Below are 27324 nucleotides of genomic sequence, written 5' to 3'. Positions count from 1 at the left end.
TAATAGCATATTAAACTATTTGTTTGTACCAGTTCCATGGTAACCTGGGTGGGTGTGGAGTTGGGACAAGGGGCAGCTGTGATGCCTGGTCTATAGAGTGATTTCATCGTGCTGTGAACCCCTTATCACCCTAGATGGAGAAGTGTCACTGGGTAATGAGACCTGACTTCTCAGTGCCCCTCAGAACACTCAGAGCCATGAGCAAAGGCCCTGGGCTGCTTGTCTGACCTAGAGGTTTAGCCTAGAGTTAGAGAACAGTGATTTCTTGGTGATACCGACAGGTATAACTATGAGTTTTCCTTTTCTCTTTCTTAGTAAAAAGAAAGCTGAGGTTTTTTTGAAAGCTTTATAAAATAACCCTTTGATATTAGAGTGTGTTTATAGTTCTCCAGTTCTACCCTCTGATGACCTATACAAATCAGCAGAGGAGGTGCCGATGAGTCATGCATCTGTGCTTTTAGTGGCTTTGAGCTTTTACTTGTTTTCACTGTCTCCAGGTCCTTTTATGGGTTTCCGGTTGCCATATCTCTATTTTTTTAGTTGTATAAATATGTTACTTGATTGGAAAGTAGTAATGTGATCACATAGAAGTTTCCTTGCCTTTGTTTGTCCATTGGCTCTCCCAGAGTACCTTATTAACTCATTAAATGTTAATGCTTCTGCTGATAACATTAAAGTTAATTTTCAGAAATTAGTACGTCAGTTTATTTTATCCTGGCTGGTTTGTGTATATGTTACTCTCAGTCTTTGGGTGGAGTAAAGACTAATTTGCTCTGAAAATAATTCATTAGGAACTTGCCGTGTCATGCTTGTTTTTAAACACAACCATCATTACTGTCTGATTCTAGAACATATTCATTACCAACCGTGCCCCCCCCCACCAAAGAAACCCCTTACCCATTAAGCATTTGCTGTCCATTTCCCCTTCCTGGTAACCATTCATCTGTTTTCTGTCTCTATAGATTTGCCTGTTCTGGATATTCATATAAATAGATCATACAGCATGTGTCTAGCTTCTTTCACTTAGCTTAATGTTTTCAGGGTTCATCATTGTTGTAGCATGTATCAATTCTTCATTCCTTTTATGGCTGAATAATATTCAATTATATGGATATACCACATTTTGTTTATCTGCTCATCAGTTGATGGACATCTGGGTTGTTTCTACTTTTGGGCTGTTACGAGTAATGCTATCAATATTCACAAGTTTTTGTTACTACACCTGTTTTCATTTCTCTTACTTGGGTATATACCTAAGAGTGGAATTGCTGGGTCATATGATAATTTTGTCTTTTTAATTTCTTGAGTAACTGCCAAACTGTTTTCCATAGCAGCTGTATCATTTTACGTTTCCCACCATCAGTATATGAGGGTTCTGATTTCTCCATGTCTTTGTTAAATTGTATTTTCCATTTTTGATTATAGCCATCTTAGTGGGTGTAAAGTATCAGTAGTATCTCATTGTGGTTTTTATTTGCATTTCCCCAGTGAGTAATGATGTTGAACATCTTTTTTTTTTTAAATTTATTTACTTATTTATTTTTGGCTGCATTGGGTCTTCGTTGTTGCGCACGGGCTTTCTCTAGTTGCGTTGAGCGGGGGCTGCTCTTTGTTGGGGAGCACGGGCTCTAGGAGCACGGGCTCAGTAGTTGTGGCTCGCGGGCTCTAGAGCTCAGGCTCAGTAGTTGTGGCGCACGGGCTTAGTTGCTCCGCGGCATGTGGGATCTTCCCGGAGAAGGGCTCAAACCCATGACCCCCGCATTGGCAGGCGGATTCTTAACCACTGCGCCACCAGGGAAGCCCGATGTTGAACATCTTTTCATGTGCTTATTGGCCATTAATATATCTTCTATGGAGAAATGTCTGTTTGAGGGTCCTTTGCTCATTATTTAATTGGGTTGTGTATCTTTTTGTTGTCGAGTTATAAGAAAATAGAAATTCTTGGACTTGCTTGGAGCAGAGAGTAGGATCAGACTGACTTCAGGCTTTTGCCACACATACTTGTATGTTAGTCTTGCTGCCACAGGTGAGTCAGTTACACCTCCACTTCCAAGAATGCAAGGTGTTGCCCTTACTTCCGCTCTCAGAAGGCACACCTTTATTCACCTACCCCTTTACCATGCCTACAGGCCAAACTCCATAGTAAACACTGTTGATTTGATCCTCTTGCTCTTCTTGTAAGATTAGAGTAAACTAAAGACAACTGAAATAGTAAAACTTGTTTTATTTGCTCATTTGGAAGACTTGTAGAGTTTTAATAGTCCTATTGATAGACACTTGGCTTTCTGACCCTGGAGAAGCAGAAGTAAAACAGTGTATACGAGGAAATGTCTTGCTTTTGTAAAATTTGTTTTCATGAGACTTCTTTATTATGTACTGTGTACATTTATTTCTCATATATGATGGAACTTAGAATAGTGTCCTATGAGGGCTATAATTTTTAGGGTTTTTTGGTTTGTTTTAGAAAGGAATCAAGGACCTCAGGGTTGTGATACTGGTAGAGGTCTTTGTGCATCGTTTTTCTGATCTCTTTTACGCAGATCCTGAATCAAATACTTGTCATGTTTAGTATATTGTTAATAGATTTATACAACATGCAGTTCTCAGTTGTGGCATTGTGTGGTCTCTGAAGGACATTTTTTTTGCATCTTTATTTCCTGACTATAGCATTTCAGCCCTTCTCATAATTTCCTTGGGCGTAATTATACTGATACTTCTACAATGCTTGTGTTGGATCTGTACAAAGCCCAGTGTCTCCTTTGAAGTTAGGAGGTGAAATTATTTATCCTGACATTACAGTACACATACTCTTAGGGCTCATCTGTGACAGTTAAAATATTGGGTAGTTTTCCTTCATGAAGTTTTAGGGTCAGGTCTCAAAGAGCTATAGACTTTTTATTTTCATTTTTTTGACTGCACCATGTGGCTTGTGGGATCTTAGTTCCCCGACTAGGGATTGAACCCAGGCCCTCAGCAGTGAGAGCTTGGAGTCCTAACCACTGGACCGCCAGGGAATTCCCTAGACTTTTTAAAGTTGGAAGATATCCTAGAGGCCACTTGATGGAGCACTCCCCTTCCCTGCCCCCAACCATTTCTGACATGTTTTGTCATGGTTCCTACTTGAACACATCCAGTGATTTCTAGTCATCTCATCCTTTTTCCTGAACTACTCTTCTTTTGGTTTCTATGACACAGTGTCCCTCCTTTTTAGTGTTACTTGCTGGTTCCTCCTCTTCCTTTCATTCTTATTAAATGTTGACTTTTATAAGGCTAAGTCCTCTTATTCTGAGTTCCTTCTCTAGGAATTTCATTCTCATGGCTTCAAGTACTACCTATATGTAAAATTGTATCTCTAGCCCAGACTTCTTCTGTGAACTTCACACCCAATCTGTTTTTTTTTAAAATATCTTTATTGGAGTATAGTTGCTTTACAATGGTGTGTTAATTTCTGCCCCAATCTATTTCTCTTCTCACATCTCACTTGGATGTTTCACAGGTACCTTAAACTCAATGTGTCTAAAACTAAACTTATAATCTTTTTTTTCCAAACCTGGTCCTCTTGGGAGGTATTCTTGACACTCCCCCCCCCAATTTCTGATAAATAATGAAGGTTATGGTGAAGGACTTGGTGAAGTCCTCTTGTTGATTTTTTTCTTGAATATTTCTTTTTTGCGGTACGTGGGCCTCTCACTGTTGTGGCCTCTCCTGTTGCGGAGCACAGGCTCTGGACATGTAAGCTCAGCGGTCATGGCTCATGGGCCTAGCCACTCCGCGGCATGTGGGATCTTCCCGGACCGGGGCACGAACCCATGTCCCCTGCATCGGCAGGCGGACTCTCAACCACTGCGCCACCGGGGAAGCCCTTGAATATTTCTTGAATCTATTCTTCTCTAGCTCCATTACCACCACTAAGATACTGTCATCTCTTTCCAAGATTATTGCAATGGCTTCCTAGTAGGTTTCTCAACATTCACACTTGTATTCTCTAACCCGGTGCTTCCCAACCCTTTTTACATCACAGCACCTAGAGGAGTATTTGCATGATTCACTGGGGTAAGTGGACAAAGGGTGCTCAAGGTGGAGGCAACTGCCCAGGGGGGCTTTGGCTGCCCTGAACGCACCCGGCCACTCTAGGGACTCAAAGGATCAATATCTTGGACACATCTATTACCCATTCATGACTCACTGGGCTTTCTGCAGGAAGCTCTGCTCTAACTCATTCTCTGTGTTGCAGCCAGAGTAATTTTTTATTTTCAATGGAAATTTGATTTTTTTGTTTCTCCCACTTAAGACCTTGTGGCTTTTCATCATCTTTAAGATAAATACCAAATTTTTAATATGGCTTATGACCCTGTATGATCTGACTCAATCTCACCAGCCTCATCCTTCTATATTATCTATCCCTCCCTGCCCCACCCCGCACTTCAGTACTTCAGCCTCACTGGCTGTCATTTAGTTCCCAAACATGTCCTGCTTCATTTGACCTTTGCTCTTGCTGCTCCATTTGCCTGGAATTGCTCTTTCCCCATGCTAACCTCTCCACTTTATTAATTCCTACTCATCCTTCAGAGCTTGTTCAAAAGTGCTTCTGTGATTTCCTTGATTATACCAGGTGTTTCCTCTATTAGACACTGTGCTTTTCCCTTGGAGCCCTTATTGCAATGGTGGTTAAATGTCTATGTGCCCTGCAACAGTGTAATCTCTGTGAATAAGTGTTTGACTTGTTCACTGCTCTAATCCCAGTGCTCTTTGGGTCTAACATATATTGAGTGCTCAATAAATGTTGGTTAAATTAATTATGTCAGTTCTTGGTACTGAGGATGAAGCTTTAATCAAGTCAGAGAAGATTCCCTACTGTTATGGAACTTACATGCAGATACAGACAGTAAAGATACAAACAAGAAAATATCATGTAGTAAAGGTGATATTTTAGAGAGTTATTGGGGAGGCCTCTCTGAAAAGGTGAAATTTCAGCTAAGATCTGAATGAAAAGCAGCAGCTAGCCACTTAAAAGTATCCAAAGGAAGAACATTCCAGGTTCTTAGAAGGCACAGATGGTGCAAATGTCTTACGGTTGGAAAAAGTTTGGTGGAATTGTTTAAGCAAGTGAAAGGGGGAAGAGTCATAATAAGGTTGGAGTGGTTGGCAGGGACCAGATCATGCAGGGTCTTATTGCCCAGGTTAAGGAGTTTGGATTTTATTCGAAGTGTCATGGGAAGACTTTCAAGGGTTTTGAGCAGAAAGTAACCTGAATTACATGTTAAAATATCCATGACAAACATCCAGGAGAGGATGATGGAGGCTTGGACTAGGATGGTAGCAGTGGAGCTGGATCGAAAGAAGAGGATGGTTTCGGGATATATTTGGAAGTAAGTTAAGACTGATGGGTGGCTGTGGGGGGATATTGGGTTCGAGGAAAAGAGAAGAATCAGGGATGGCTTTTGTTGGCTTTTGTATTTTTTTGTCTCTGTGGGGTTTTTTTTGTTGTTGTTTTTGCGGTACGCGGGCCTCTCACTATTGTGGCCTCTCCTGTTACGGAGCACAGGCTCTGGACGCGCAGGCCCAGCGGCCATGGCTCACGGGCCCAGCCACTCCGCGGCATGTGGGATCTTCCCGGACCGGGGCACGAACCCGTGTCCCCTGCATCAGCAGGCGGACTCTCAACCACTGCACCACCAGGGAAGCCCTCTGTGGTTTTTAAATTGAGCAATTGGATAACTGCCATTCAGTGAGATGGAGAAGACTGGGAGGGTGTGGGGTGACTATAAATCAGTTGTGCTTGTTTTAGACATGTTAAGTTTGGGTTTGACATCCAGGAAGATATGTTTTATAAGCAATTTGATGTATAAATCTGGAATTAAGGGGAGGTCTAGGTTGGAGATATAAATTTGGGAGTCATAATGATGTTTAAAGCTATGAGACTAGATGAGAGTTTCTAAGAGAGAGTGATGGAGAGAAGTTAAGGACAGCTTTCCAGAAAATGTCAACATTTTGAAGTTGAGCAGAGGAGGAGTAGTCAGCAAAAGAGAACTTAGAAGGGGTAGCCAGTAATGTAGGAAGAAAATAGGAGTGTGGAATCATGAAAGCTAAGAGAGGAAAGTATTTCAAGAATTGTGTTGAATGCTGTTGATGAGGAAGAACGGGTTGAGCAAGAAGAGAATAGAGAGTAACCACTGCTTTGGGCAACATAGAGATCGTTGGTGACCTGGACTACAGTAAGTTCAATAGGGTAGATGGGAAGCATGATTGGAGAGGTTTGAGGAGATAATGGGAGGTAAGGAAGTGGAGGCAACTACTAAACAATTGGTTCAAGAGGTTTTGCAAGAAGGGGAGGAGAGAAAGGAGGCAGTACCTACAGGGGAATGTGAGGACAAGAAAGGTGTTTTTTTTGTGTGTGTGTGTGACTTGCCTTACCAAGAAGGAATTTGCAGAGAAAGAGACATTGAAGATTAGGAAGAAAGAAAAAGGATAACTGTGGGAGTGAAACTTTTGAGAATGGGATGGATTCAACACCCAAGTGGAAGGGTTGTGTTTCTGCTTCTATCAAAACACAACCCCTCTATCCATTTTAACACAGGGAAAGAAGAGAGTATATGTATAGGTAGGTGTAGGTCAGGTGGTAGATTTGGTAGTGGAAAGAGATAATTCTCATCAGATTGCTGCTGTTTTCTTAGCTGGGAATGAGAGGGGAGGAGAGAGTATAGATTTGAGGAGACAAGATAAAGTATGAAATAGTTACTTTGGAGAGCAGAGAATTTTTTAAAATTAATTTATTTTTGGCTGCATTGGGTCTTCGTTGCTGCACGCAGGCTTTCTCTAGTTGTGGCGAGTGGGAGCTACTCTTTGTTGTGGTACGCGGGCTTCTCGTAGTGGCTTCTCTTGTTGCGGAGCATGGGCCCTAGGCATGAGGGCTTTAGTAGTTGCGGTGCACGGGCTCTAGAGCACAGGCTCAGTAGTTGTGCTTCACGGGCTTAGTTGCACCACGGCATGTGGGATCTTCCCGGACCAGAGCTCGAACCTGTGTCCCCTGCATTGGCAGGCGGATTCTTAACCACTGTGCCACCAGGGAAGCCCTGGAGAGCAGAGAATTTAATATATTAAGAAAATTTAATAGAATTTCTGGACACTGGTGAGTGCCTATTTGAGATTCATAGTCCTAAATTTAAAGTAAAACCATGCAGCACACTTAAGTGTTTTTCTCCAGCAGCATTCAGCTATTTGGGTACAAACATGGAGTAGGTAGATGGTTGAGTTTATTTTAGCTTGGGTTGGTATTTTGCCAGGGAAGTGCAACAGAGGGAGAGAGGGGCAAAAGGGAGTTCAGAGGGGAATAAATATAAATGAAGGACTGTGGAAGCTGAGCTGGGTGGAAGGGGAGAAGGTCATGGAAGCAGAATGAATAATGAAAAACTTGTTGAGTGATATGGTTGAAGAAGTGCTGGAGGGAGAGTTACCAGATCGAAACGACCTGGAAAAATAGGAAGTAGTGGCGGTGAAATTGAAATTCTGGAGGTGGTGCAGTTACTGGTGTTGTCAAATCTCTAGGGTATGAACATGGGCTGGGTGGCTTAGGTGGGGTAAAGTAAAAAATGTGAGGGGAGAGAAGGTCATGGTATTGGATGGATCATCTCCATTCTTGTTGAAGTCACCTCAAGTGGTGCAGCAGTGGTGGAGAGGAAGAGCCTCTGATGAATGAGGGGCAGTACCCAGGATATTGGTAGATTGGTAGATTGCAGCAGCAAGGAAGGGAGAAGAGGATGGTACACCATGATGCTACAACTTCAGGAACCAGGATTTTTGGAGGAAAAAAAGAGGAGAAATGATTTGGCAGTAGGCTTGAATGAATGAATGGAATGATGCATGGATGGAAATTTATGCTTTCATTAGGCAACTTTCATGGAAAGTTAAAATCCCTATGTGCTAGATTCAGTTCTACCTTTTAAGACTCCCTCTTTTTTCAGAAGAGAGGTTGCTAAACTGTAGCCTGCTGACCAGATCTGTCTTGCTTGTTTTTGTGTTTTTTAGAACACAGCTATGCCCATTTGTTTGCACGTTTTTTATGTTACTTTTGCACTGTAGTGGCAGAATTGAGTAGTTGTGACAGAGACAACCCCACAAAGCCTAAAATATTTACTGTCTGGCCCTTTATAGAAGAATTTTGCTGACTTCCACTTTTGAAGATTCTCAAACTTCAGTTTGCATCAGAATCACCAGGAGAGCTTGTGAAAACAGATTGCCAAGCTCCACCCCTAGAGTTTCTGATTCAGTAGGTCTGGGTTGGGGCCCAAGAAAATGCATTTCTAACAAGTTCCCCAGTGTTGATGGTGCTGCTGGTCTGGGGACCATACTTTAAGAGCGATTGTTTTAGATATTTAAGTTGGTGATTGGGTTCCTTCTCCCCTTAATATTCTTTGAGCCAAATGTCCTTACCTACATCAGCTGTTTATCGCTTGACATGATTATTGGCTTATCGTTTTAAGTTTGGTGCCTATAAATATAATGATTCTTTGGCTGAAGCCTGATCTCTGCCATATGCATTGGAACAGTTGCCTCTCCTTGCTCTTCATTTACCTGTGAGCTTGTTTTCTTTCTTTCTCAGGTTGTCTGATGTACTGGTCTTTCTCTGGGACTTAAATGAAGCTTATGTGTTAGGGAGGGCAATAGTAGATAGAGATCACATAAACTTTAGGTGGACTAAAAGGCTAAAAACACTATCATTTGGAAGAAATAAGAATCCACTCTCTCCCCCCACCACCATCACCTGGTATATCTCTGCTCTAAGGTACTTGAGTAGAGCGGAGGTTTATCTTGGGTACATTGAGCCATGTGATCATAGGTGGGATTTGGGAGTCTGACCCTATATGGTAGCAGTGTCAGAGTCTCTTTAGCAGGTAGGTAAAAGAACATCTGGGAGAAAAACCAAGGTCATTGCTCAACTTGATCCAAGTCTTTTGTCCCTGTCTTTCAGCAGAGGAACCTCTGAAAGATGTCTTGAAAGCAGTTTCTAAAAGATGCAGAGACAGTAACCCCTTCTTAGATTTCTCTTTATTCTCCTGCTCCATGCCTAAAATTGCTTTCTCATTCTTTCAGCTTGTCTCCCAGCCATATGTAGCTCAGCAGTTACCTTGTAGCCTAGTTGTATCCCTAATGGTGAAGTGGATAAACCCAGATGAGTTCACAAGTGGACATCTGTCCTTGGATCACTTGTCTCTTATCTTCAAATTCCTGGTCACATTTGGCCAGCCTTTCCTGCTTCTGGTGAGTGCTCCTCACCCATTCAGGCTGTTGTAGTACTTGCACTTTCAGATCTCTGCCCATCGTGTCTCATTTCCCTTTCTGAGTTCTCATTGTGCCCCTGCACTGCCTTTGTTTTTCTCTTCTTCCTCTTGTTTCCCTGCCTTCTTCACATTTTACCCTGGCCGCCAAGACATGCCTCCTCAGCCTTCAGTGAATTCTTGGCCTCTTGCTAAACTTCCCCATTATGGGCAGCTGGCCCCCTCTGGCCATTTTACAGTTCTGCAGACTGAGAGAACATGAGATTCATTGAAGCTCTTGAGTTCTTAATTTGGTGTTACCCAAATCTTCATTTTACAAGTGGGGAAATAAAAGGTGAGAGGGGAAAAGACTTTTCTATACCCTAAGATAATACAAACAGGAAAAATATTAATTTAGAGAAAGAGACAAAGTTCCTACGAAAAGAAGAAGTCTGTAGAGATAGTGTCACAAGATGAATTACCTCAGGAGTCTATTTGAGAGATTGTGTCATGTCGGAAAAGTTCTAGGGACTTGAGCCTCTTTCCTTTGTGAGAGGATGAGAATGAAACACCAGCCCCTCAGTCTGACTCCCGGAAAGAAGAACTTCAGGCTGATGAGCAATAAGTCCAACAATGTCATTTCCCTGGCCATGCTGAGCCCCACAGGAAATCTCAGAATTTTACGTGAGGACAAGGCCCCACAGGAATGTTGCCGCACCTAGAGCTCTGTGGTTTGATGCCAGGAGAGAATTTCCTACAGACAGGGTTCTGAGGGAGATTGCTCAGTAAGATGGAAAGGTGCTGCAGTGAGGCCAGCAAATGCCTTCCCAGGACTCCCGGTGGAAGGTGGGGGTTTCACATGCCTCCTAGAGTTTCCACAGCAATTATTATCCCCTTGTAGTGCACAGTGGCCCTGACACTGACATCACATGGAGCAGTTTCTCAAGGATTTTCAACTCCAGGACGTGGGAAATGGGGATGGTTTTATGGTTTTACAAGTTGACCTGAGAATAAAGCGTAAGGGCTTTGACCCTTAGGGCCTGTTTGTGGGAGCAAGGTTTTCATGTCCCCATCAGGATCAGTGAGGTCTGAGTTTTAAACCTGTTTATCTAGGGGCAGAGGTTAGAGGGCAGTGTCAAAAACTGAAAACCACCTTGAAGGAGAATGGTCATTTTTTGCCTTTGCTTCCTCCGATGGGTATTCCTCATTCAGGTCAGGAGGGAAAACTAAAAAGGAGTGTGTGTACAAGTAAATCAGTAAGGCATCATTTCCCACGATAAATGCACTTGTATTCAACTATTGAGTTCCTATTATGAACCAGCGATTCTTCTAGACACTGGGACTATATTAGAGAGTAGAACAAAGTGTTGCCCTCATGGACCTTTCCTTCTCATAAGAGAAAACAGACAGACAAATACCGCTTCAGGTGGCGATAGGTGCTAAGGAGGAAAATCAAGGTGAGGAGAATAGAGAGTATGGAGCCGCATATGATCAAGAAGGCCTTTCCCATAAGGTGACACTTGAGAAAGACCTGAAGGACGTGAAGGAGCAAGTAATGTAGATATCTGGGGAAGAGAGTTCCTACACAAAGGGACCCAAAGGCAAAGGACAGGCAGGAGCATAGCTGGTGGGTTGGAGGAACAACTTGGAGGCCAGTGTGGCTGGAGCTGAATGAGAGAGAGAGAGGGAGTCATGGGACGGGAGGTCAGAGTCAGCTTAGAGCAGGAGTGTACGTGGCTTTTTGAAACGGCTTTTGCCTTTTATTTTGAGAGAGGTGGAAAGCCATTGGAAGGTTTTAAATGTTGAAAGACGACTCTGGCCACTGTGTGGAGAAGAAACTGAAGGGGGTCAAGGACAGAAGAAAGGAGACCACTTAGGAGGCTCTTCATTAAGGTCAGATTCTGGATGCATTTTGAGATAGCACTGACAGGATTTGTTGTTTGATTGGATGTCAGATGTGAAAGAAAGAAGATTTCAAGGATGACACTGAAGTTTTTGTCTTGAGTTGCAGGAATGGAGTTGTTATTTACAGGAATGGGGAAGAGCAGGGTCCACAGAGTTTCTGATTTGACTAGTGGTTTTAACCTGTGGAGATTCAAGGAAGAAAAAGTTTAACTTAGTCATTGGTTCCTTAATTTTTTCCATTCTCTCTGATGGTCTCATTTGTATTTGGGTCAGTTCTATGACAGTTATTTCTGGGATAAGTACAATCCCAGTATTCTAACTTTTAGGGATCCTTACCTAGGCCTCTGTGATTCAGTGTGGGTAGAAGCTGTGGGTCCAAAAGAACCTTGGGATAAACTCGGTCTCTGGGAGCATCCTTCATTTCAGGTGCTATATTGGTGTCCTAAGGCTGCATAACAAGTTACCACAAACTGGGTGGTTTAAAACAACAGAAGTTTATTTTTTCACAGTTCTGGAGGCTGAAAGTCCAAAATCAAGGTGTTGCAGGGCCATGCTCTCTGAAGGGTCTAGGGAAGACTCCTTCCTTTCTTCTTTCTAGCTTATGGTGGTTGTGGGCCATCCTTGGCGCCTTCCTAATCTTGCAGATGCAACCCTCCACTCTCTGCCTCTATCAATGCATGGCATTTCCCCTGTGTATCCCTTTGTTTTTACGTGGCCTTCTTATAAGGACAGTAATCATTGGATTTAGGGGCTGCCCTAATCTAGTATGACCTCATCTTAACTTGGTTACATCTGCAAAGACCGTATTTCCAAATAAGGTCACATTCACAGGTACCGGGGGTTAGGACTTCATCATGTCTTTTTGTGAGACACAGTTCAACCCACATCATGTGCTTTGGTCTGGGTTTGACTATGAGGGTCTTCTGGGCTTAGGTATGTTTGAGGATGAGACAGGAGCTATTGAAATACAGTTAGAAAGCAGGTCTGTGCTAGAGATGCCCCATCTGTTGGGATGAAAAAAAAATTTTTTAATGTCCAGTAAGTCTATTTAAACTAAAGATGTAAAGACAGGTTCATTTTACATTATTTTTGAAACTTGAAGACTTTAGGATATGCAGTAGTAAAAATCATGAAAAAGTAATGAAACTGGAAGTGGAAGATAGAAGGAAGAGATGTGACAGAGTGAAGAATTTTAAAGCTGAGAATTACAACCTGAATTTGATTGGCCAGAGGCCTGGGCAGTAGGGAGAAAAGCTCTTGCTGATGCTCCAAGTTTATGGTTTTGCTAGCTGGGGCAGCAAGTTGGCAGAGATGGAATGCAACAGACCTGGGCTCCTGAGCACTGGCTGACTACTGCCAGGATAGAACCCCACTTGCTCCACAAGCCTTTTCCTTAGATTCCTACGGGTCTGGGACCCAAAAGGTGCCCAGAATGGTGCATGGCACTTGCTGTCTAGCTGCTGCACAACACATAGTACATGTACATTCTTCAGCTGTGTATCAGGAGTTACTAGTATTTGCCTCTTTTTTACTCACCACAAGTTGTTTATCAAAGGAAGTTTAAGTTCCCACTCTGATATCACAGTGATAGGACTATATCAGGTTTAGCAGTGTAATTAAACAAATTTCCTCAGCCATAGAATTATCGTGGTCACTATGAGTTTTTGTGGAGCTCCTGTTCTTTTGTAAGGAATTGTGTGCAAGTTGGACAGATGGGAGATGAGTAAAGAGATCGGGCTCTTTCTAGCCTTCAAGAAATTTGAAGTTAGAAGACAAATAGGAACCAGAGGTTCACATAAGAACTATGATAAAGATTTGTGGGATTAGCAGATGCAAACTATTATGTATAGGATGGATAAACGGTGGGGTCCTGCTGTGTAGCACAGGGAACTATGTTGTGTCCTATGATGGACCATGGTGGAGGGGAACATGAAAGAATATATATGTGTGTAGCTGGGTCACTTTGCTGTGCAGCAGAAATTGGCACAGCATTGTGAATCAACTATACTTCAATAAAATTTTACTAAAAAATACTGTGGATGCCTCAGCATTTGGCACCTAAAGGAAACTATAAAGTCTCTAAATGTATCATTTAAAAAATATCTGGGGCTTCCCTGGTGGCGCAGTGGTTGAGTCTGCCTGCCAATGCAGGCGACACGGGTTCGAGCCCTGGTCTGGGAGGATCCCACATGCTGCGGAGCAACTGGGCCCGTGAGCCACAGCTGCTGAGCCTGCACATCTGGAGCCTGTGCTCCGCAACAAGGGAGGCCGCGATAATGAGAGGCCCGTGCACCGCGATGAAGAGTGGCCCCCGCTTGCCGCAACTAGAGAAAGCCCTCGCACAGAAACGAAGACCCAACACAGCAAAAATAAATAAATTAATTAATAAACTCCTACCCCCAACATCTTCTTTTTAAAAAAAGAAAAAATCTGGACAGAGAGTGGGAAAAATTAAGAGGCAGGGATATGTAGAAGGGGCACCGGAGAGGTTTATTGGTGAAGGCCTCAGGTAATAGAAGCACTTCATTCCATTTTCCTGTCTCAGAGGTTGGGGATGAGTTCCCAAGCAAGGCCTGAGACCAGGCTACTTACCTGCCCTCTGCCCCAGCCTTTCCCTGGCTTCCCCAGGTCACCTGGGCACTTCAGTAGTCAAAGTGAACCCCCAGCTGCTTGGGTGAAGGGAGGAGGGGTGAGGGAAGGGCACTGGCTGCATCTGGGCTAGGGCTCTGCATTTCTGGCTCTAGTGTGGCTCAGTCACATGCACCCTGGGGAGAGGATTATTTTGAGTATTCCCCCAAAACGGAGACTTCATTTCATGTCTGTTAAGTGGGAATGCAGCCACAACGGTGTCCTCAGGGCAGGGACCAGTGGTGAAGCCACCATACTTCTGGGGTGACCACAGGGCAAATAATGTACAGACCTCATTTCCTTTGACTAATCTTTTGCTAATCCTGGTCCAGGTGTGGCTCCTGAAAGTAAAGTTCTTTGTCTTGAGATTTTTAATTTAGGACCCAGATGGGGTAGGAGGTAAACTTTCAAAAGGTCTGTTTTATTCAGTGTGTCACTGTCCTGGATTCCTGGCAGGCAGCAGTTTCATTAGAAAAGCAGATTTCATCTTGACTCATCTGCCTTGGTGAGACGTGTGATGCAGCCTATCTATCATCTTGCTGGACAGAGCAGAGGGTATGCTGTCCATTTTGTAGCAGTGGCAGCTACAGGCGCCTGGCCTGGGCCATGGAAAACCTTGAGAGACAATCTGTTATGGGGCCAGAGCTTTGTCCTGGAATTTCCTGGCCTTTGTCTGTCTGGTATAACTTCATGTACCAAGACGCCTGTTTTTAGAGTCTACTTCCTTCTGGGGGAAGAGTGCTATTGCCATCCAGAGAGCACTCCTGCTTCCTGTACTGAGCAACCCCCTCCCTGTGCCCAGGGGTCGGGCTGGGGGAACACTCTGGGCAGGTGTGTATACTTGGCTCCCAATAGACAATAGGCTCCTGGAAGTCACTGGTCACAGAGAAGCCATAACCATTGGGCATAGAAGCTGCATCTACCAACTTGGCACATTCCCCCTGGTCCTAACCCATATTTCCTTCTCATGTTGCAGCAGAAAAAATCCTACCTGGAGCGGAGTGTGAAGGAAGCTGAGGACAATATCCGGGAGATGCTGATGGCACGAAGGGCACAGTAGGAAGCTTCTAGGGAAGCTCTTCCTCCTGACCCCTGCCATTCCTGGCCAGGGGCCTGTATAGGGAAACTGCTTCTGCTCTGCCTGATGGACATTTTGTCTGGATGGTCTGGTAACCCTATGTTTTATGCGTCACCTGGAGCCCCTTTCAGATCCCATCCCTGTATTTTTTATCCTGGCTCTGCCTGCCACCCTTCTTCCCTGGGGGTGAGTCATGAACCCCCAGGAGAGGGAAGATGGGAGCCGGGACAGATAGGAGAGCTCTTCCTGGGCCTACGACTAGTCACGCTGGTCAGACCAATAAAAGACACCTGTCCCACTCTGCTAAGTCTGCTTTTCTTGAGTTGATGGATGAGAACAGAGGATCAGAGAGGCAGAGGCTATCTCCACCTCAGCTCCTCCCTGTTCTCCTCCATGGCTGTGGGCCTCCTCCTTCTGCATTGAAGCCTTGCCTTCTTTTTTCTGTTCCTTTAGGTAAACCCCTCAACTTCTAAGCCTCCATGTAGTATGCAGATAAGGAAAAGGAGAGCAGGGCACAGCTGAATGAATGTAAGTGGACACAACAGTGGTGCCTCAGTGGCAGTCTGCCTAAAGATTCCTTTCCCACTTCCTCCCACTGTAAAAGAAAATCTGGTAATAAACCAGCAGCACTCCAAGACGGTCTCCCTTTGGTCAGTTCATAGGGTGGACATTACAATCCTGAGGCCTCCTGGAGGCGTGGGGGCAGTGGTGTGCTGGCGCTGGCTCGGGAGAGCCAATTATTTAATTTTCAGGAATTTTGTTGCAAGCCAGTTGTTAAACAGTAGCCATTATTAAAAATTAAGTTTGTAAATTTACCATTATATTAAAAATAAGGTTAATAAGTATTTAGAACTTACCCCTTCCAAATTACTTTACTAAATTTAGCCATTATCTGTGTTTTTGAGGTGAGCAGTCTGTTGTATCTGGATGGTGGAAATACTGCATAGCAGTGCACTGCTGCCCTTGTCTTCCCAACTCCATGTTCAGGATATCACGTTGGTAGCTTGAAATCCGCTACGGTGGGACCCACCATTTACTCCACAGAAATCAGGTGATGCTACAGAATCTTGGCTTTTTGTTTGTTTTTAAAGAGAGCTGGTAGTTATTTATCAGCACCTGGCTGATTCAGAGGGAAAGTGGGCAGACGAGGTTAGGCAAGGAGCTGTCAACTATGCCTCTCAGGGATGGCCAGCTGAAGAAGGAAAATTAGACTTGCTGCTATGGTGGCTCAGCGCCACCCTGCGGCCAAAACTGAGATGGATGGTGTGGCTGACTAGTTTGTATTATGACAGCTCTCTTCTTTGTGTGTCAGTGGACAGGGGTTGGGTTCTGGGAGGGGACAGCAGGAAGAGAAAGCCTCAGGTCTCGACCTGAGCCCCAACTGTGGCTTCTCCTTCCAGAGCAGGCCCTGGGGCAGCCACAGTTACCAAGATGCCCTTTCCTGTGCTCTGGGTAAAAGCCAGTGTGGCTCCTTGGTGAGTCCATATCTCAGTGGGACTAGGGAGAGAGAGAATGCTCGCTCGGTGAGGACTCCTTGACCTGGCTGAAGGACACCTGGCCTTGGACCCTGCCTTCCTAGTAGCAGCCAGGATGAAAAGGTAGATCGGCTCCTCATCATATACTGGACAGTGGCTGAGAAACCCAGGGTTTAGATTGTATCTGGAATAACTGAGACAGTTGAAGTTTAGACAAATTTATTGAAACATACAGGGTGTTAGCAGAGAAATCATTCAGTGGTATGTTATATCATGCCACTACCTTGAATGTATAATTTTAAAATTATAAATATATATTTTGTCACTAAGCCTTTGGCCAAAAAAATGGAAGTGATTTAGCACATTTGTGAAAGACCAATAAGAAATGGATTTGAACATTAAAAAGATCAAGTCACTGAATTAAACAGCAGCAACCCCTGCTAATCTAGAATCCCACTGCGTTGAAGGTAGAAGTGTCTGTGCAGAGCTAGTCATTGATTTCAGCAATCAGAAGAGATGGGGGCAGGCACACTTGTTGGCGGTGGCGGCAGAGCTGGAAGGACAGGAGAGCCAGGGTCGTCAGGTGAGCATATCCCAGAGACAGCAGCAACAGAGGGCAGTCCAGCAGGCTGTGAGGCAGGTAGATGGGCCCAGGTCATCCCTTCTCTGGTCTTCCACCACATACACTGGAAGGGGAGAGAGGGTGAAAATGAACGGGCACAAACCCCATGCTCTACAGGGCCAACACCTCCCAGACCAAGGGAGAGCTACATACAGCAGCTCAAAGCCACTGAGCAGACTTTGTGCAGCCTTTCCACTTATGCAGTCTTGGGTGAATGGAGGAAGGGTGGCTCAACTACTTTCCCTCCTCCTCCTAAGGACATTCATCCCTGCAGGAGGGCAAGCACTAGGGAACCTAACCAGTGGCCTCACCAAGGCAGCCAGTTAAGTAAGAAATGTCCATTGCTCTCTGGCCAGAGTTGGCTAACCCTACTTGGTTTATAAACCAGGTAGCACTCTGTCCCGAATCCTACAGGGGAACTGGGGGGCATTTCTTTAGATACATCTAAGCCATCTCCCAAGAGCAAGAGAGTAAGTAAAATCTCCTAAAAAGGGGGCTTTAGGCTTTAAAAGATTAACCAAGAATCTTGGTTTTCATACCTGGCCAATGCAGTATGTGCTCCAGCCTCTAAACTTTTGCACAAAGCAATGGTAGGCAGGATGAAAACCTAGGCAAGTGGGAGGCTATGGCTGGAGCCTGGTACTCTTGCGTTTCCTCAGAATGGAGTAGGAAATCTGAGCCCTGTCAGGGCTAAGCGCTGTATTAAGAGATCTGAGTGCCAAACAAATCCCCAGATCAAGAAGGACCCCCAACCACCCTTTACTCGTGAGCTGTGGCTCACGTCAGCCTCGCTTCTCATTAGAAAGTCTGATGGTTGACCTTGGCCTCAAAGGATCTGCAGGCACTTTTAAGAAAATCTCAAAACAACCATCATCAAACTCAGTAATAAGCAGTAAGGATCTTAAACTTTTTGAAAGTTCATGAATACATGAATCTTATAAATTAAACCAGTCCTTTGGCATCTTTTAGTTCTATTTTTGTGTATCTATTTTTATACCTCCTCTCTTGGCAACTCTTTTCTCTAGAGCCTGGTATAGTAAGTAGCTAGAACACGCTGGGTTTAGCGTGAGCTTGTCCAGGTTCTGTTGTATCAGCCGCCCTCCACAGAGACATCCCTTTCCCTTCTCTCACGGCACAGGTCTAATCTCAGCCTGTTTTCATTTGGCCCCTTTCAACACAGACAAAGTTGTTCAGGGTCTGGGAGACAAGACCCACCACCAGGCAAGCCTAGTCAAAGAGGAGGTGACAACCCATTTATTTTTCTGAGGTCTGGTAAGGCACATTACCTGATTTAGTCTTAAGAGTAACTTTGAGATACCATCATTCCCATTTCATAGGTAAGGATCAAGACTTAAGAGAGCTAAGTCTCTTGTTCAGCACAGGACCAGCCAGAGGCAGCATGTGAATTCAGGCCCCAACTGGGTAGCATAGGGACCAGGAGCACAGGGATGAACGGGCTCCAGGACAGTCCTCTCTCACTCCAGCCAGAGCCCACCCCACCCACCTGGGCACTCCAAACTCTGGGATCACCACAGCAGGGTGTCACCTGCCACCTGCCCAAGTTCCCAGCCTCCCATGATCATGCATGGGTAGTGTTGGACAGGGAAATTGAGAACACAGTTGGCTGTGGACCCCCTTGAATAATCTCTTGCTGTATTCTCCTTGCCACTCTGCTGCCCCTGGGACATAAAGTCCCCCTCCTCTGCCAGCTCTGGAAACAGCCTGTTTAGCCCAGGCTTGAGACCCAGCCCGAGGCTGGTTTGCTATGTGCCAGGTCCTGCAGTCTCTCTTAAACTGGCGTTTACAGAGGTGCTCACGATGTGCCTGGACCTGTGCTGAGGGCCTTTCAGCACCATTTGATCTTCACAACCCTGTGGGACACCTGTCTCCTCACTGCTTCCCCTGCTCCCAGCCCTTCTTCCTCTCAAAACCACTGAACCTCAGGTAACGTAGGGAAACAAAAATGTCCCAGTCTTCCTTCCTCTATCACCTTTCTCCATTAGTCAAGTTTGTCCTTGCCAGGGCTTATTTCACCTGCCATACTCCACAACCTGGGGCAGTAGAGACTGAGCTGATTACTCCCAGACAATGCTTACAGAGGTTAGAAATAATGAGTCTGGTTACAGAACAGAGGACTTTAAGCCAGAGGGCTGCATCAACCTTGACAGGGGTAGTTAGTGCTGTACATACCTTAGAAACCCGAGTCACTTATTTGCTGGAGCACCGAGTCTTCCAAATCCCTTATGACTTTTTCCCTTGCATTAGCTGAGGACAGAACCTATGCTTCCAGACTGTTAAGAAGATGGGGGTGGAAGAGTGCATGTGTGGGAGGGTAGGTGCGGAGGTAGGAGTGACTTGTGTTTTCCTTGCTTTTCTTTCCATCACTAAAAGCAGGGATGACTGGCCCAGGAGAAAGCTCTGAGGAAGGCCTCACAGTTCCTCACAGCATGCGCTGTGGGATCCAGAAATTGCATATTTTACAACTGTATCTGCCTAGATGCCCTGCTTACCTGCAGAGTCTGAGGTACTGCACCTTTAGAGGGTGCCTGCTGCACTGAGCTGCAGGCCTAGTCTGCCCCAGGACACCACCCCACCCTGGGGCTTCTGCTAATCTGCCACCTGTCCCCATCCCTGCCACCCAGTAGGTGAATCTGCCTGAGAGCTCCCATACTGCCCTGGCTGAGCCGTTAGGATGCACCTGAGTGCATGAGTCCTGGGCCATGACAGCCTCCCTGGGTACTTGAAGCCAGGGGACTGTGTACACCACAGCTTTTTTGGTGGTACTGGTTACCCAGCAGGAGCTGGGGCAGAGATGATTCTGATACAGGTGTTTCCACACCCAGGCCACATGGGCCTTCCTGGCAACTGGCCTATACTGGCAAGCTGGGCAGGACCATGGTTATGTAAGATGTTAATCATTAAGGGAAGCTGGATCAACAACAGAAACGGTACTATCTGACTTTTCTGTAATCTAGAATTACTCCAAAATAAAAAAATTTTTTTTTTCTTTTAAAGGAGGAAAGAAATCGAGAGGGATCAAAAGTGCAATGGGTGGAGTTGGGAGCAGTCAGTTCCCAGTGGGGAGCAGAGGGTCTGGTGTCTGCAGAGGCTACTCACGTTGAGTGCCTACTTAGGGATTAAGTGCCCCCTTGTGGCCAGGCTGGGCTCCAGCTCCTTCTGACGCAGGCAGGGCTTTACAGATTGGCTCACACACATATCAGCCAAAAGGCTAACCATCTCATTTCCTATCTAGTGTCTCAGGAGCCAAGACCACCCTATTCAACCAGTGCCGGGATCCTGTGCCCTGGTCCCAGGCAAGGGACTGAAGGGACTCTCCATTTCCAGAAAACTGGTTGAGTTGGAGATCAGGTCCAGGGGTCCTTCACCAGCTTGTCTTTCTTGCCTCACACAGCCCTTTGGTACCAACCTTCAATGTTCTCAGCCCCAGCCCAGGGGTGGGGCCTGCAGAGGGCCAGGTATTCAGAGCTTTGCCGTGTGCATGCAAGTGCAAAGGTGGTGGTGGTGGTGAAGGGCATTGGGGGAATGTGCAGGGAGAGGTGTATGAGCATATAGATGTGACTCAGATGCCCCGACTAGGTCATAAAGACCCAGGTAGGTCTTGGGTGCAGAACCTGTGGGAAGCTGAGCAGATTCTGGAAGAGGGTCCCCATCTGCCTTCTTGCCTCTCTGCTGGAAGCAGAGAAGACAGATGCAAGATGCTTAGAGGCATGCATCCCCCTGTGCCCAACTGCCCACCAAGCCCTGGGGTCTTCTCCAGGGCCACCAGCCACACCAACCAGCAGTCCCAAATTCTAGGACAACCATATTGTACAACCCCAGGGGGGCCATTCACATGGGCTACTGGTTCTGGGCAGGCAGTGGGCAAGTGGGGCTCCAGACCACACAGGGACCTGGGCAGAAGTGTGAGCAGAGGCTTACTCTGCTAAAGGCTCCAGTTCCTCAGTCAGCCCCATCCTGGAATCTGAAACCTTTTCTTGCTCAGCTCAGACATTTTAAATGATTAATCAAGGGCTTTGAAGTGGTAATTGAGCCTTATTAGGCCATTCTTACTTGTCTCTGCATCTGTGCACAGTCCCAACCCAGAGAGCTAGTATAAGGAGAAGCAAACAAAAAGACGGGCTTCCCAGAGAGTTCTGACGTCTGGGACCTTCTTGCTCCGGGAGCTAATTAAGGAAGCTACACCTTGGTCTCTTGTGACCAAGACCAGTGATGGGCACCCAAGCTGCATCTCTACTAAGGCCACCACAGCCAGAGCACCTCCCCGAAGTGCCCCCAGTGGAGATGACAGCTTTGCCAGAGGCAGGAGGCCTGTAGTCACCCCATCTTCTAAACCAGCATCCAAACCAACAGAAGGCCAGCCTTCCAGGAGGTATCAGAGGCTGCCGAACAGCCCTCCTACTGCTCAGACCAGAGGTAGAAGAGAGGGAAAGATCTTTCCACATCTTAGGAATAAGTTAAATCTCAGGAAAGCCATAGGATGGTTCCTGCCCCTTCCACGCAGGGGCAGAGAACACACAGCTCGGTGAGGATGCACTTCAGCTTTCCTTGGGTGTGCACGTGCAGTGGGATCATTTATTACTCAAGAACAAGGGGGTTGCACTGGTGAGAAAAGGTGCCCTAAAGGCAGTGCCACTTGCTCTGAAGGCCATGAGCACCAGGTAAATATACAGAGGGGGGACAGTGAGGGGTGAAGGTTGGCCGGGAATAGTAGAAGCAATCAAGGGCGCGTAGTTTTCACTGGAGTCTAGAGGTTAAGAGCAGGAGAGGTGAGGAATATCTTCCACTTTCCTGTTCCTCCACAGGTAGAGGAGGGATACGGGGCTGGCAGCACTGGCACAGCCTTGGCCCAGGCTCTGCGACAGCAGCTGCCTTTGCCTGCTCAGTTCTGGACCTTCCCCAGGCCACCTCGGCCTCACTGCCCTCACTACCACCTCCTCCGGAGAGTGGGCCCAAGCCTCTTTCTTCCCAGGCTCAGTCACAGGCCAGCTTGTACCTTAGCCCTCTCCAACCCAATCAGTTTTATGAACGGTAGACCTGATAGTAAAATTGTTTCATAAACAACAAAAACGGTCAAGTGCGTTTGGACATGTCATACCAGTCTGGTAAGTATGACTGGACTGCCACCACCTCCTGTGGACCTATCCTTGGGCTAGACCTGCTGGGGCCACTGGGACAGAGGTGGTTGTAGATGCTGGGACAACTGAGAACATCCTAGATGCTAGAACTGCGAATGAAACTGCCTTGGAGATCATGTGGCCAGTCATTTTTTGGTAAGAAAAGAATGCTGGGGCTTCCCTGGTGGCGCAGTGGTTGAGAGTCCGCCTGCTGATGCGGGGGACGCGGGTTCGTGCCCCGGTCCGGGAAGATCCCACGTGCCGCGGAGCGGCTGGGCCCGTGACCCATGGCCGCTGAGCCGGTGCGTCCGGAGCCTGTGCTCTGCAACGGGAGAGGCCACAACAGTGAGAGGCCCGCGTACCGCAAAAAACAAAAAACAAACAAACAAAAAAAGAATGCTGAGCCCGAAGACGGGAGGTGGTAACTGAGGTCGCATAGTGAATTAAAGGTATGTCCTGGCCTATCACCCAGCCCTCTTGCCTCCTGGCCCAGTGCTCTCTGCACATCAAGATTAGGCTCCCTAGTAAGTCAGAAAGAGAAAAACAAATACCGCAGGCTAACACATATATATATGGAACCTAAGAAAAAAGATGGCTCTGAAGAACCTAGGGGCAGGACAGGAATAAAGACACAGACGTAGAGAGTGGACTTGAGGACACGGGGAGGGGGAAGGGGAAGGGGACAAAGTGAGAGAGCCTTTACATTTGGTACACTACCAAATGTAAAATAGAGAGCTAGTGGGAAGCAGCCGCATAGCACGGGGAAATCAGCTCCGTGTGACCACCTAGAGGGGTGGGATAGGGAGGGAGATGCAAGAGGGAGGGGATATGGGCATATATAAGTATAGGTGTAGCTGATTCACTTTGTTATACAGCAGAAACTAACACACCATTGCAAAGCAATTATACTCCAATAAAGATGTTAAAAAAAAAAGATTAGGCTCACTTTAAATCAGCAGCCTGGCTGTAAGTGACCTGAAACATGTGTGTGGACAGGTGAAAGGCCTCGCCTCTGTTGCCTGGTTCTCCCTTGAAATCCACTGTCTTTGTGGGAGAGCAAGATCCAGCCCTCACCCTACTCCACAGTGTGTCCGAAAGGGAGGGCAGAATGGACCTGGTCCAGCAGTCAACTGGGAGACGGAGTGAATTTCAGGGTCCCTCCTGGCAACCACTCGGTGGGTGTGTTGGCCCAGAACAAGGCACCTCCTGGGGGTGGGGTGTAGCTGGAACGTCCCCCTCAAGAAATCTACTTCAGACTTTCCTTGGGCACCCCACCACTTGAATTGTTTTATTATCTAAGGACAAGAGCTATGTACATGGGCTCTGGAGGGGCACTGCCCAAGTGACGGTCAGCTTCCCCATGCCCCAGCCTTCGCACTTGTGAAGTGGTGGGAGGAAGCAGTGCCTAAGAGCCTATGTTTTGTGACAAAAACATAAGAATGTAAAGTGCTTGGCCCAGGGCCTGCCATGGAGTGAAGGAGGGAGGACTTAATGGGAACCACAATGTGATGACATCCTACAGAAAAAAAATCACCAGAAATCTGTTTTCTTATTCTGAGTCTGTGTGCGGGGAGGGGTTCCTCCAACCAATCCATATTCGGATTGGTATTCATATGTGTGGCACCAGATCATCACAGGGTGACAAAAGCAGAGGAACCGGCAGTCCACATGAAGCACAGCTGCTCAGAAATGGGAAAGGAGACAACCCAGGGGAGAAGCAAGGGGCTGTGTGTGTATTGGGGGCTAGGAAGGCGGAATACAAACAACTTTAGCTGTTGAGGCGCCTCAAGAGAATAGGGTGAAATATTTGGAAACATCCCATTTTCTTAGGTAAAGGGAGTAAAGAAACCCTCATACGTACACACGTGAGCATTTGCTTGGACGTGATGAGTCTATGGCTAGCATTAAGACAACGCAGACACCAAGGCCAGTAGAAGAACATAATATGAAAGAGAACAGTCAACAAGGGATGTACACATTAAAAAGACTTAAAACTGAAGAGTAGGGCGTTTCTCCTTACACTTTAAAGCCAGTCAAATGTGATCAGTTCACAACTCAAAACCTCGAAAATTCCAGCTGGACGGGTGGCCTTGTTCATTGAATTTCAGGAAAAGGACTAAATTCTCTGGGGATAAGAGAGTGTCTTTCGAGAAACAGTTCCCTCCAATCTGTTTTTTAGTCTAGGAAATGTGCAGAAATGGGGTAAAGGAGCTGATAGCGTTTTCTGCCCACTGTCACAAAACATTAAAGTGAAAGGACCATACTCCTCCCATCTCCCAAATGGAGATGCCACAGAAAGCAAGAAGGTTGCTGAGGAGCTTGAACAGGGTGTGTGACCGCACAAGTGCCGCCTCTTCGTCACGCGGAACTCAATGCGATGCTGGAAGTTGCCAGTTTGGGTGTGTGTGGCTGGAGATCCAGCAGTGCTCGGTACTTTCCAGTAAAGGCCATGCTGTTCTACAAGCAGGAGATTGGAACTCACTCACCCCACTTACATAACAGAAAAAATAAAGGCTTGTTTTTTTACCCTGTACTGACAGAAGAGGTCAAGACCAGGGCCTGCAGACCAGAGCTGAGAGGTCCTGGCTCTATTCTGCCACAGCTGGGTGACTTAGGGTTAAGTCACTTGACTTCTTAGAGCCCCTGCATCCTCCTCCATAGGAAGGAAAGACAGTTTTGGAAGCTACTGCCTTAGATGACATGGGAAAATGGGATGAGGACAAAGGTGAATATCATTATTAAGATGGGACAGGGCTTCCCTGGTGGTGCAGTGGTTTGAGAGTCCGCCTGCAGATGCAGGGGACACGGGTTCGTGACCCGGTCCGGGAAGATCCCACATGCCGCGGAGCGGCTGGGCCCGCAAGCCATGGCCGCTGAGCCTGCGCATCCGGAGCCTGTGCTCCGCAACGGGAGAGGCCACAACAGTGAGAGGCCCGCGTACCGCAAAAGAAAAAAAAAAAGAAAAAAAAAAAATCTCAATTTACAAACAGCCAAGTTTCACCATGGGATGAGATCATATAGTATATTTCAAACGGTATCTTTCATAATTTGATAGACATTCCACTGTTAATGTTCATAGAGCTAAAGACCTAAGAGGTGCCAGGCATTCCAGTTCAGCCTCTACAACTTGTTTGCTGGCCCAGCAGCACGCACAGAGCTTGGTCTTGACCACACAGCCACAGGGAGCGGCCCAGGCCCAGGAGCGGGCAGGGCTGGCACATGCACAGAAATGCCACAGGCTGACACGAGGGCCCAGCAGCTTGGGGGTGGGGTGCTCTATCCAGATGAGCTTATACAATGGAAAACTTAGATAATTTTAGGGGTTTTTTTTTTTTTTTTTTTGGTAAATCTGAGGAGATAACCAAGAACTGCTGCTTCTGCTGATGAGAAAAAGTAAGTGACCAAAAGGGAAACTCAAATGGTTGGCTAGGGTGACAGAAGACTTCGGCAAGTAATCTCATATACCCTGAGGCGAAGAGACAGAACAGCCGGTGTTAGTTTGGAGAACAGAAAGCAGCTTTTCTTTTATCCTTAAGTCAGCCAAGAGACTGGGGAGGGGCCTGAAGAACAATGATGGGAGGACACAGGGTGAGGATGTGTGCAGCGCTCCCTCAGTACCCGCTTTTCCTCTCCAAGTCTGCCTGTGCCATTGCCTCAGACCACAGGAACAATGGGTGTGAGCTGGGGAAGGTCAAACAGATGAGCATGGGAAGCCCTGATGTCATGGGTAGTGTTACTACAGCAGAAAGGAGGAAGCAGTTCATTATCTCATGACATATCATGAATATACTTCTAATGTGGCTGTTTGTTTGAGAAATAAATATGAGTGAGGCTGTTATGCCAGGCAGAAGAAATTAAGGAAAATCTAGAGAGACAATCGGATCATGCCCAATACAGGACAGTTCTATGACCTTGTGGCAGAGGTGCAAAGAGCCCGAGGCAGGGAGATTCCTCTAATGACTGGCAAGTCTTGCTCTACCTGCTCAGCAGGGAGACAGATGGAGACCAAGGTTGTGAATGATGGTGGCTGACCTGCCCTAGAGCATGACCTGGCCCACAAGCCCCTCAACATACTGGTCATCTTTTCATGGCTATTCCTGCCCAATTCGATGTAGACATACCTCATTACCGCCAAACTTCAAAAGACACCAATATAATCAATCATAAGCTGGAATAATCACAACATAGCAAATGAAGGAGCAGGCAGGCTGCCTTGCTTCTTTAGAGGTTATGGCACATAAGAGGGAGCAAGTCATGCCATTTAAATACCCACCAGGCCTTCTAATCATAATCCCAGCAGTATTTTTTGTAGATAAGCTGATTCTGAAATTTATGGAAAGGCAAGAGAACTAGAATAACTAAAATAATCTTGAAAAATAAAGTTGGAGGACTCATACTACCTTATTTTAAGGTTAATATAAAGCTACAATAGTCAAGACGGTTATGGTATTGGTGAAGGGACTGACAGATCAAAGGAGCGGAATAGAGAGGACGGTAATAAACACGGCCAACTGACGTTTGACAAACATGCAAAAGCAGTTCTATGCAGAAATGATAGTCTTTTCAAACAAATGTTGAAAAAATTGGCACACAAAAACCTCAACCATTTTAAGCCTCACATTTTATGTAAAAAGTAACCTAAAATGGATCATAGATCTAAATGTAAAACACAAAACTGTAAAGGTTTCAGAAGAAGACATGGAAGAGAATCTTCATGACCTGGAATTAGGTAAAAAGTTCTGAGGCCTAACAACAAAAGCATGATAATTTGGACTTAATCAAAATTTAAAACTTTTGCTCCATAGAAGAATCTGTTAAGGAGATGAAAAGACAAGCTACAGACTGGGAGACAATATATGCAAATAATATCCAACACAGGCCTTTATCTAGAACATATAAAGACTCTCAAAACTCCACAATAAGAAAACTCAACTTATAAGTGGGTAAAAGACTCGAACAGACACTTCACCAAATAGGATAGTATAGGAAGGGCGAATCCATACACAACAACATCGTTAGCCATTTAAAAAATGCAAATTAAAACTACAAGGATTAAAATGTAGATAATGGAAAATTACATTTGAGGGCAGCTTGAGTATGATATGTAATTTCAAAATAAATACAATCCTTGTTTAATCAAGAAAAAAAACCCTACAAGGAGATACCACTGCACACCTATCAGAATGGCTAAAATTAAAATCAGTGACAATATGTGCTGACAAGGATA

The 27324-nt window shown here is 45.8% G+C and overlaps 1 protein-coding gene and 1 long non-coding RNA gene across 6 annotated transcripts in view; one reads left to right on the top strand and one right to left on the bottom strand.

The window, feature by feature from the left end:
• The window catches only part of PFDN1 (prefoldin subunit 1), a 77576-nt gene that overhangs the window by 44966 nt on the left and 5286 nt on the right, over window positions 1–27324 (top strand). The window contains exons 4-5 of one of the 5 annotated variants that reach the window (XM_029216952.1): window positions 5287–5369; window positions 14767–15494. The exons of 1 other annotated variant lie outside the window; for it this stretch is intronic. In XM_029216952.1, coding sequence (XP_029072785.1) covers window positions 5287–5369; window positions 14767–14794 — 111 coding nt within the window. In that variant the 3' untranslated portion in view covers window positions 14795–15494. Of the gene's footprint in view, window positions 1–5286; window positions 5370–14763; window positions 15495–27324 lie in introns of those variants that run through there. 3 more of the 5 variants (XM_029216951.1, XM_029216954.1, XM_029216953.1) reach the window with 3 other exon arrangements.
• LOC114892274 overlaps window positions 16543–27324 on the bottom strand; it is a 65437-nt gene continuing 54655 nt past the window's right edge. Inside the window, exon 3 of the long non-coding RNA XR_003792686.1 lies at window positions 16543–17026. This is a non-coding gene — a long non-coding RNA (uncharacterized LOC114892274). The remainder of the gene's footprint in view (window positions 17027–27324) is intronic.

This window comes from Monodon monoceros, unplaced genomic scaffold (genome assembly GCF_005190385.1).
Source record: "Monodon monoceros isolate NGI ecotype Baffin Bay Population unplaced genomic scaffold, NGI_Narwhal_1 Super_Scaffold_12, whole genome shotgun sequence".
NCBI classification, from domain to species: domain Eukaryota; kingdom Metazoa; phylum Chordata; class Mammalia; order Artiodactyla; family Monodontidae; genus Monodon; species Monodon monoceros.
Note: the sequence above shows the minus strand (reverse complement) of the source record. Positions and strands in the feature narration are given on the sequence as shown.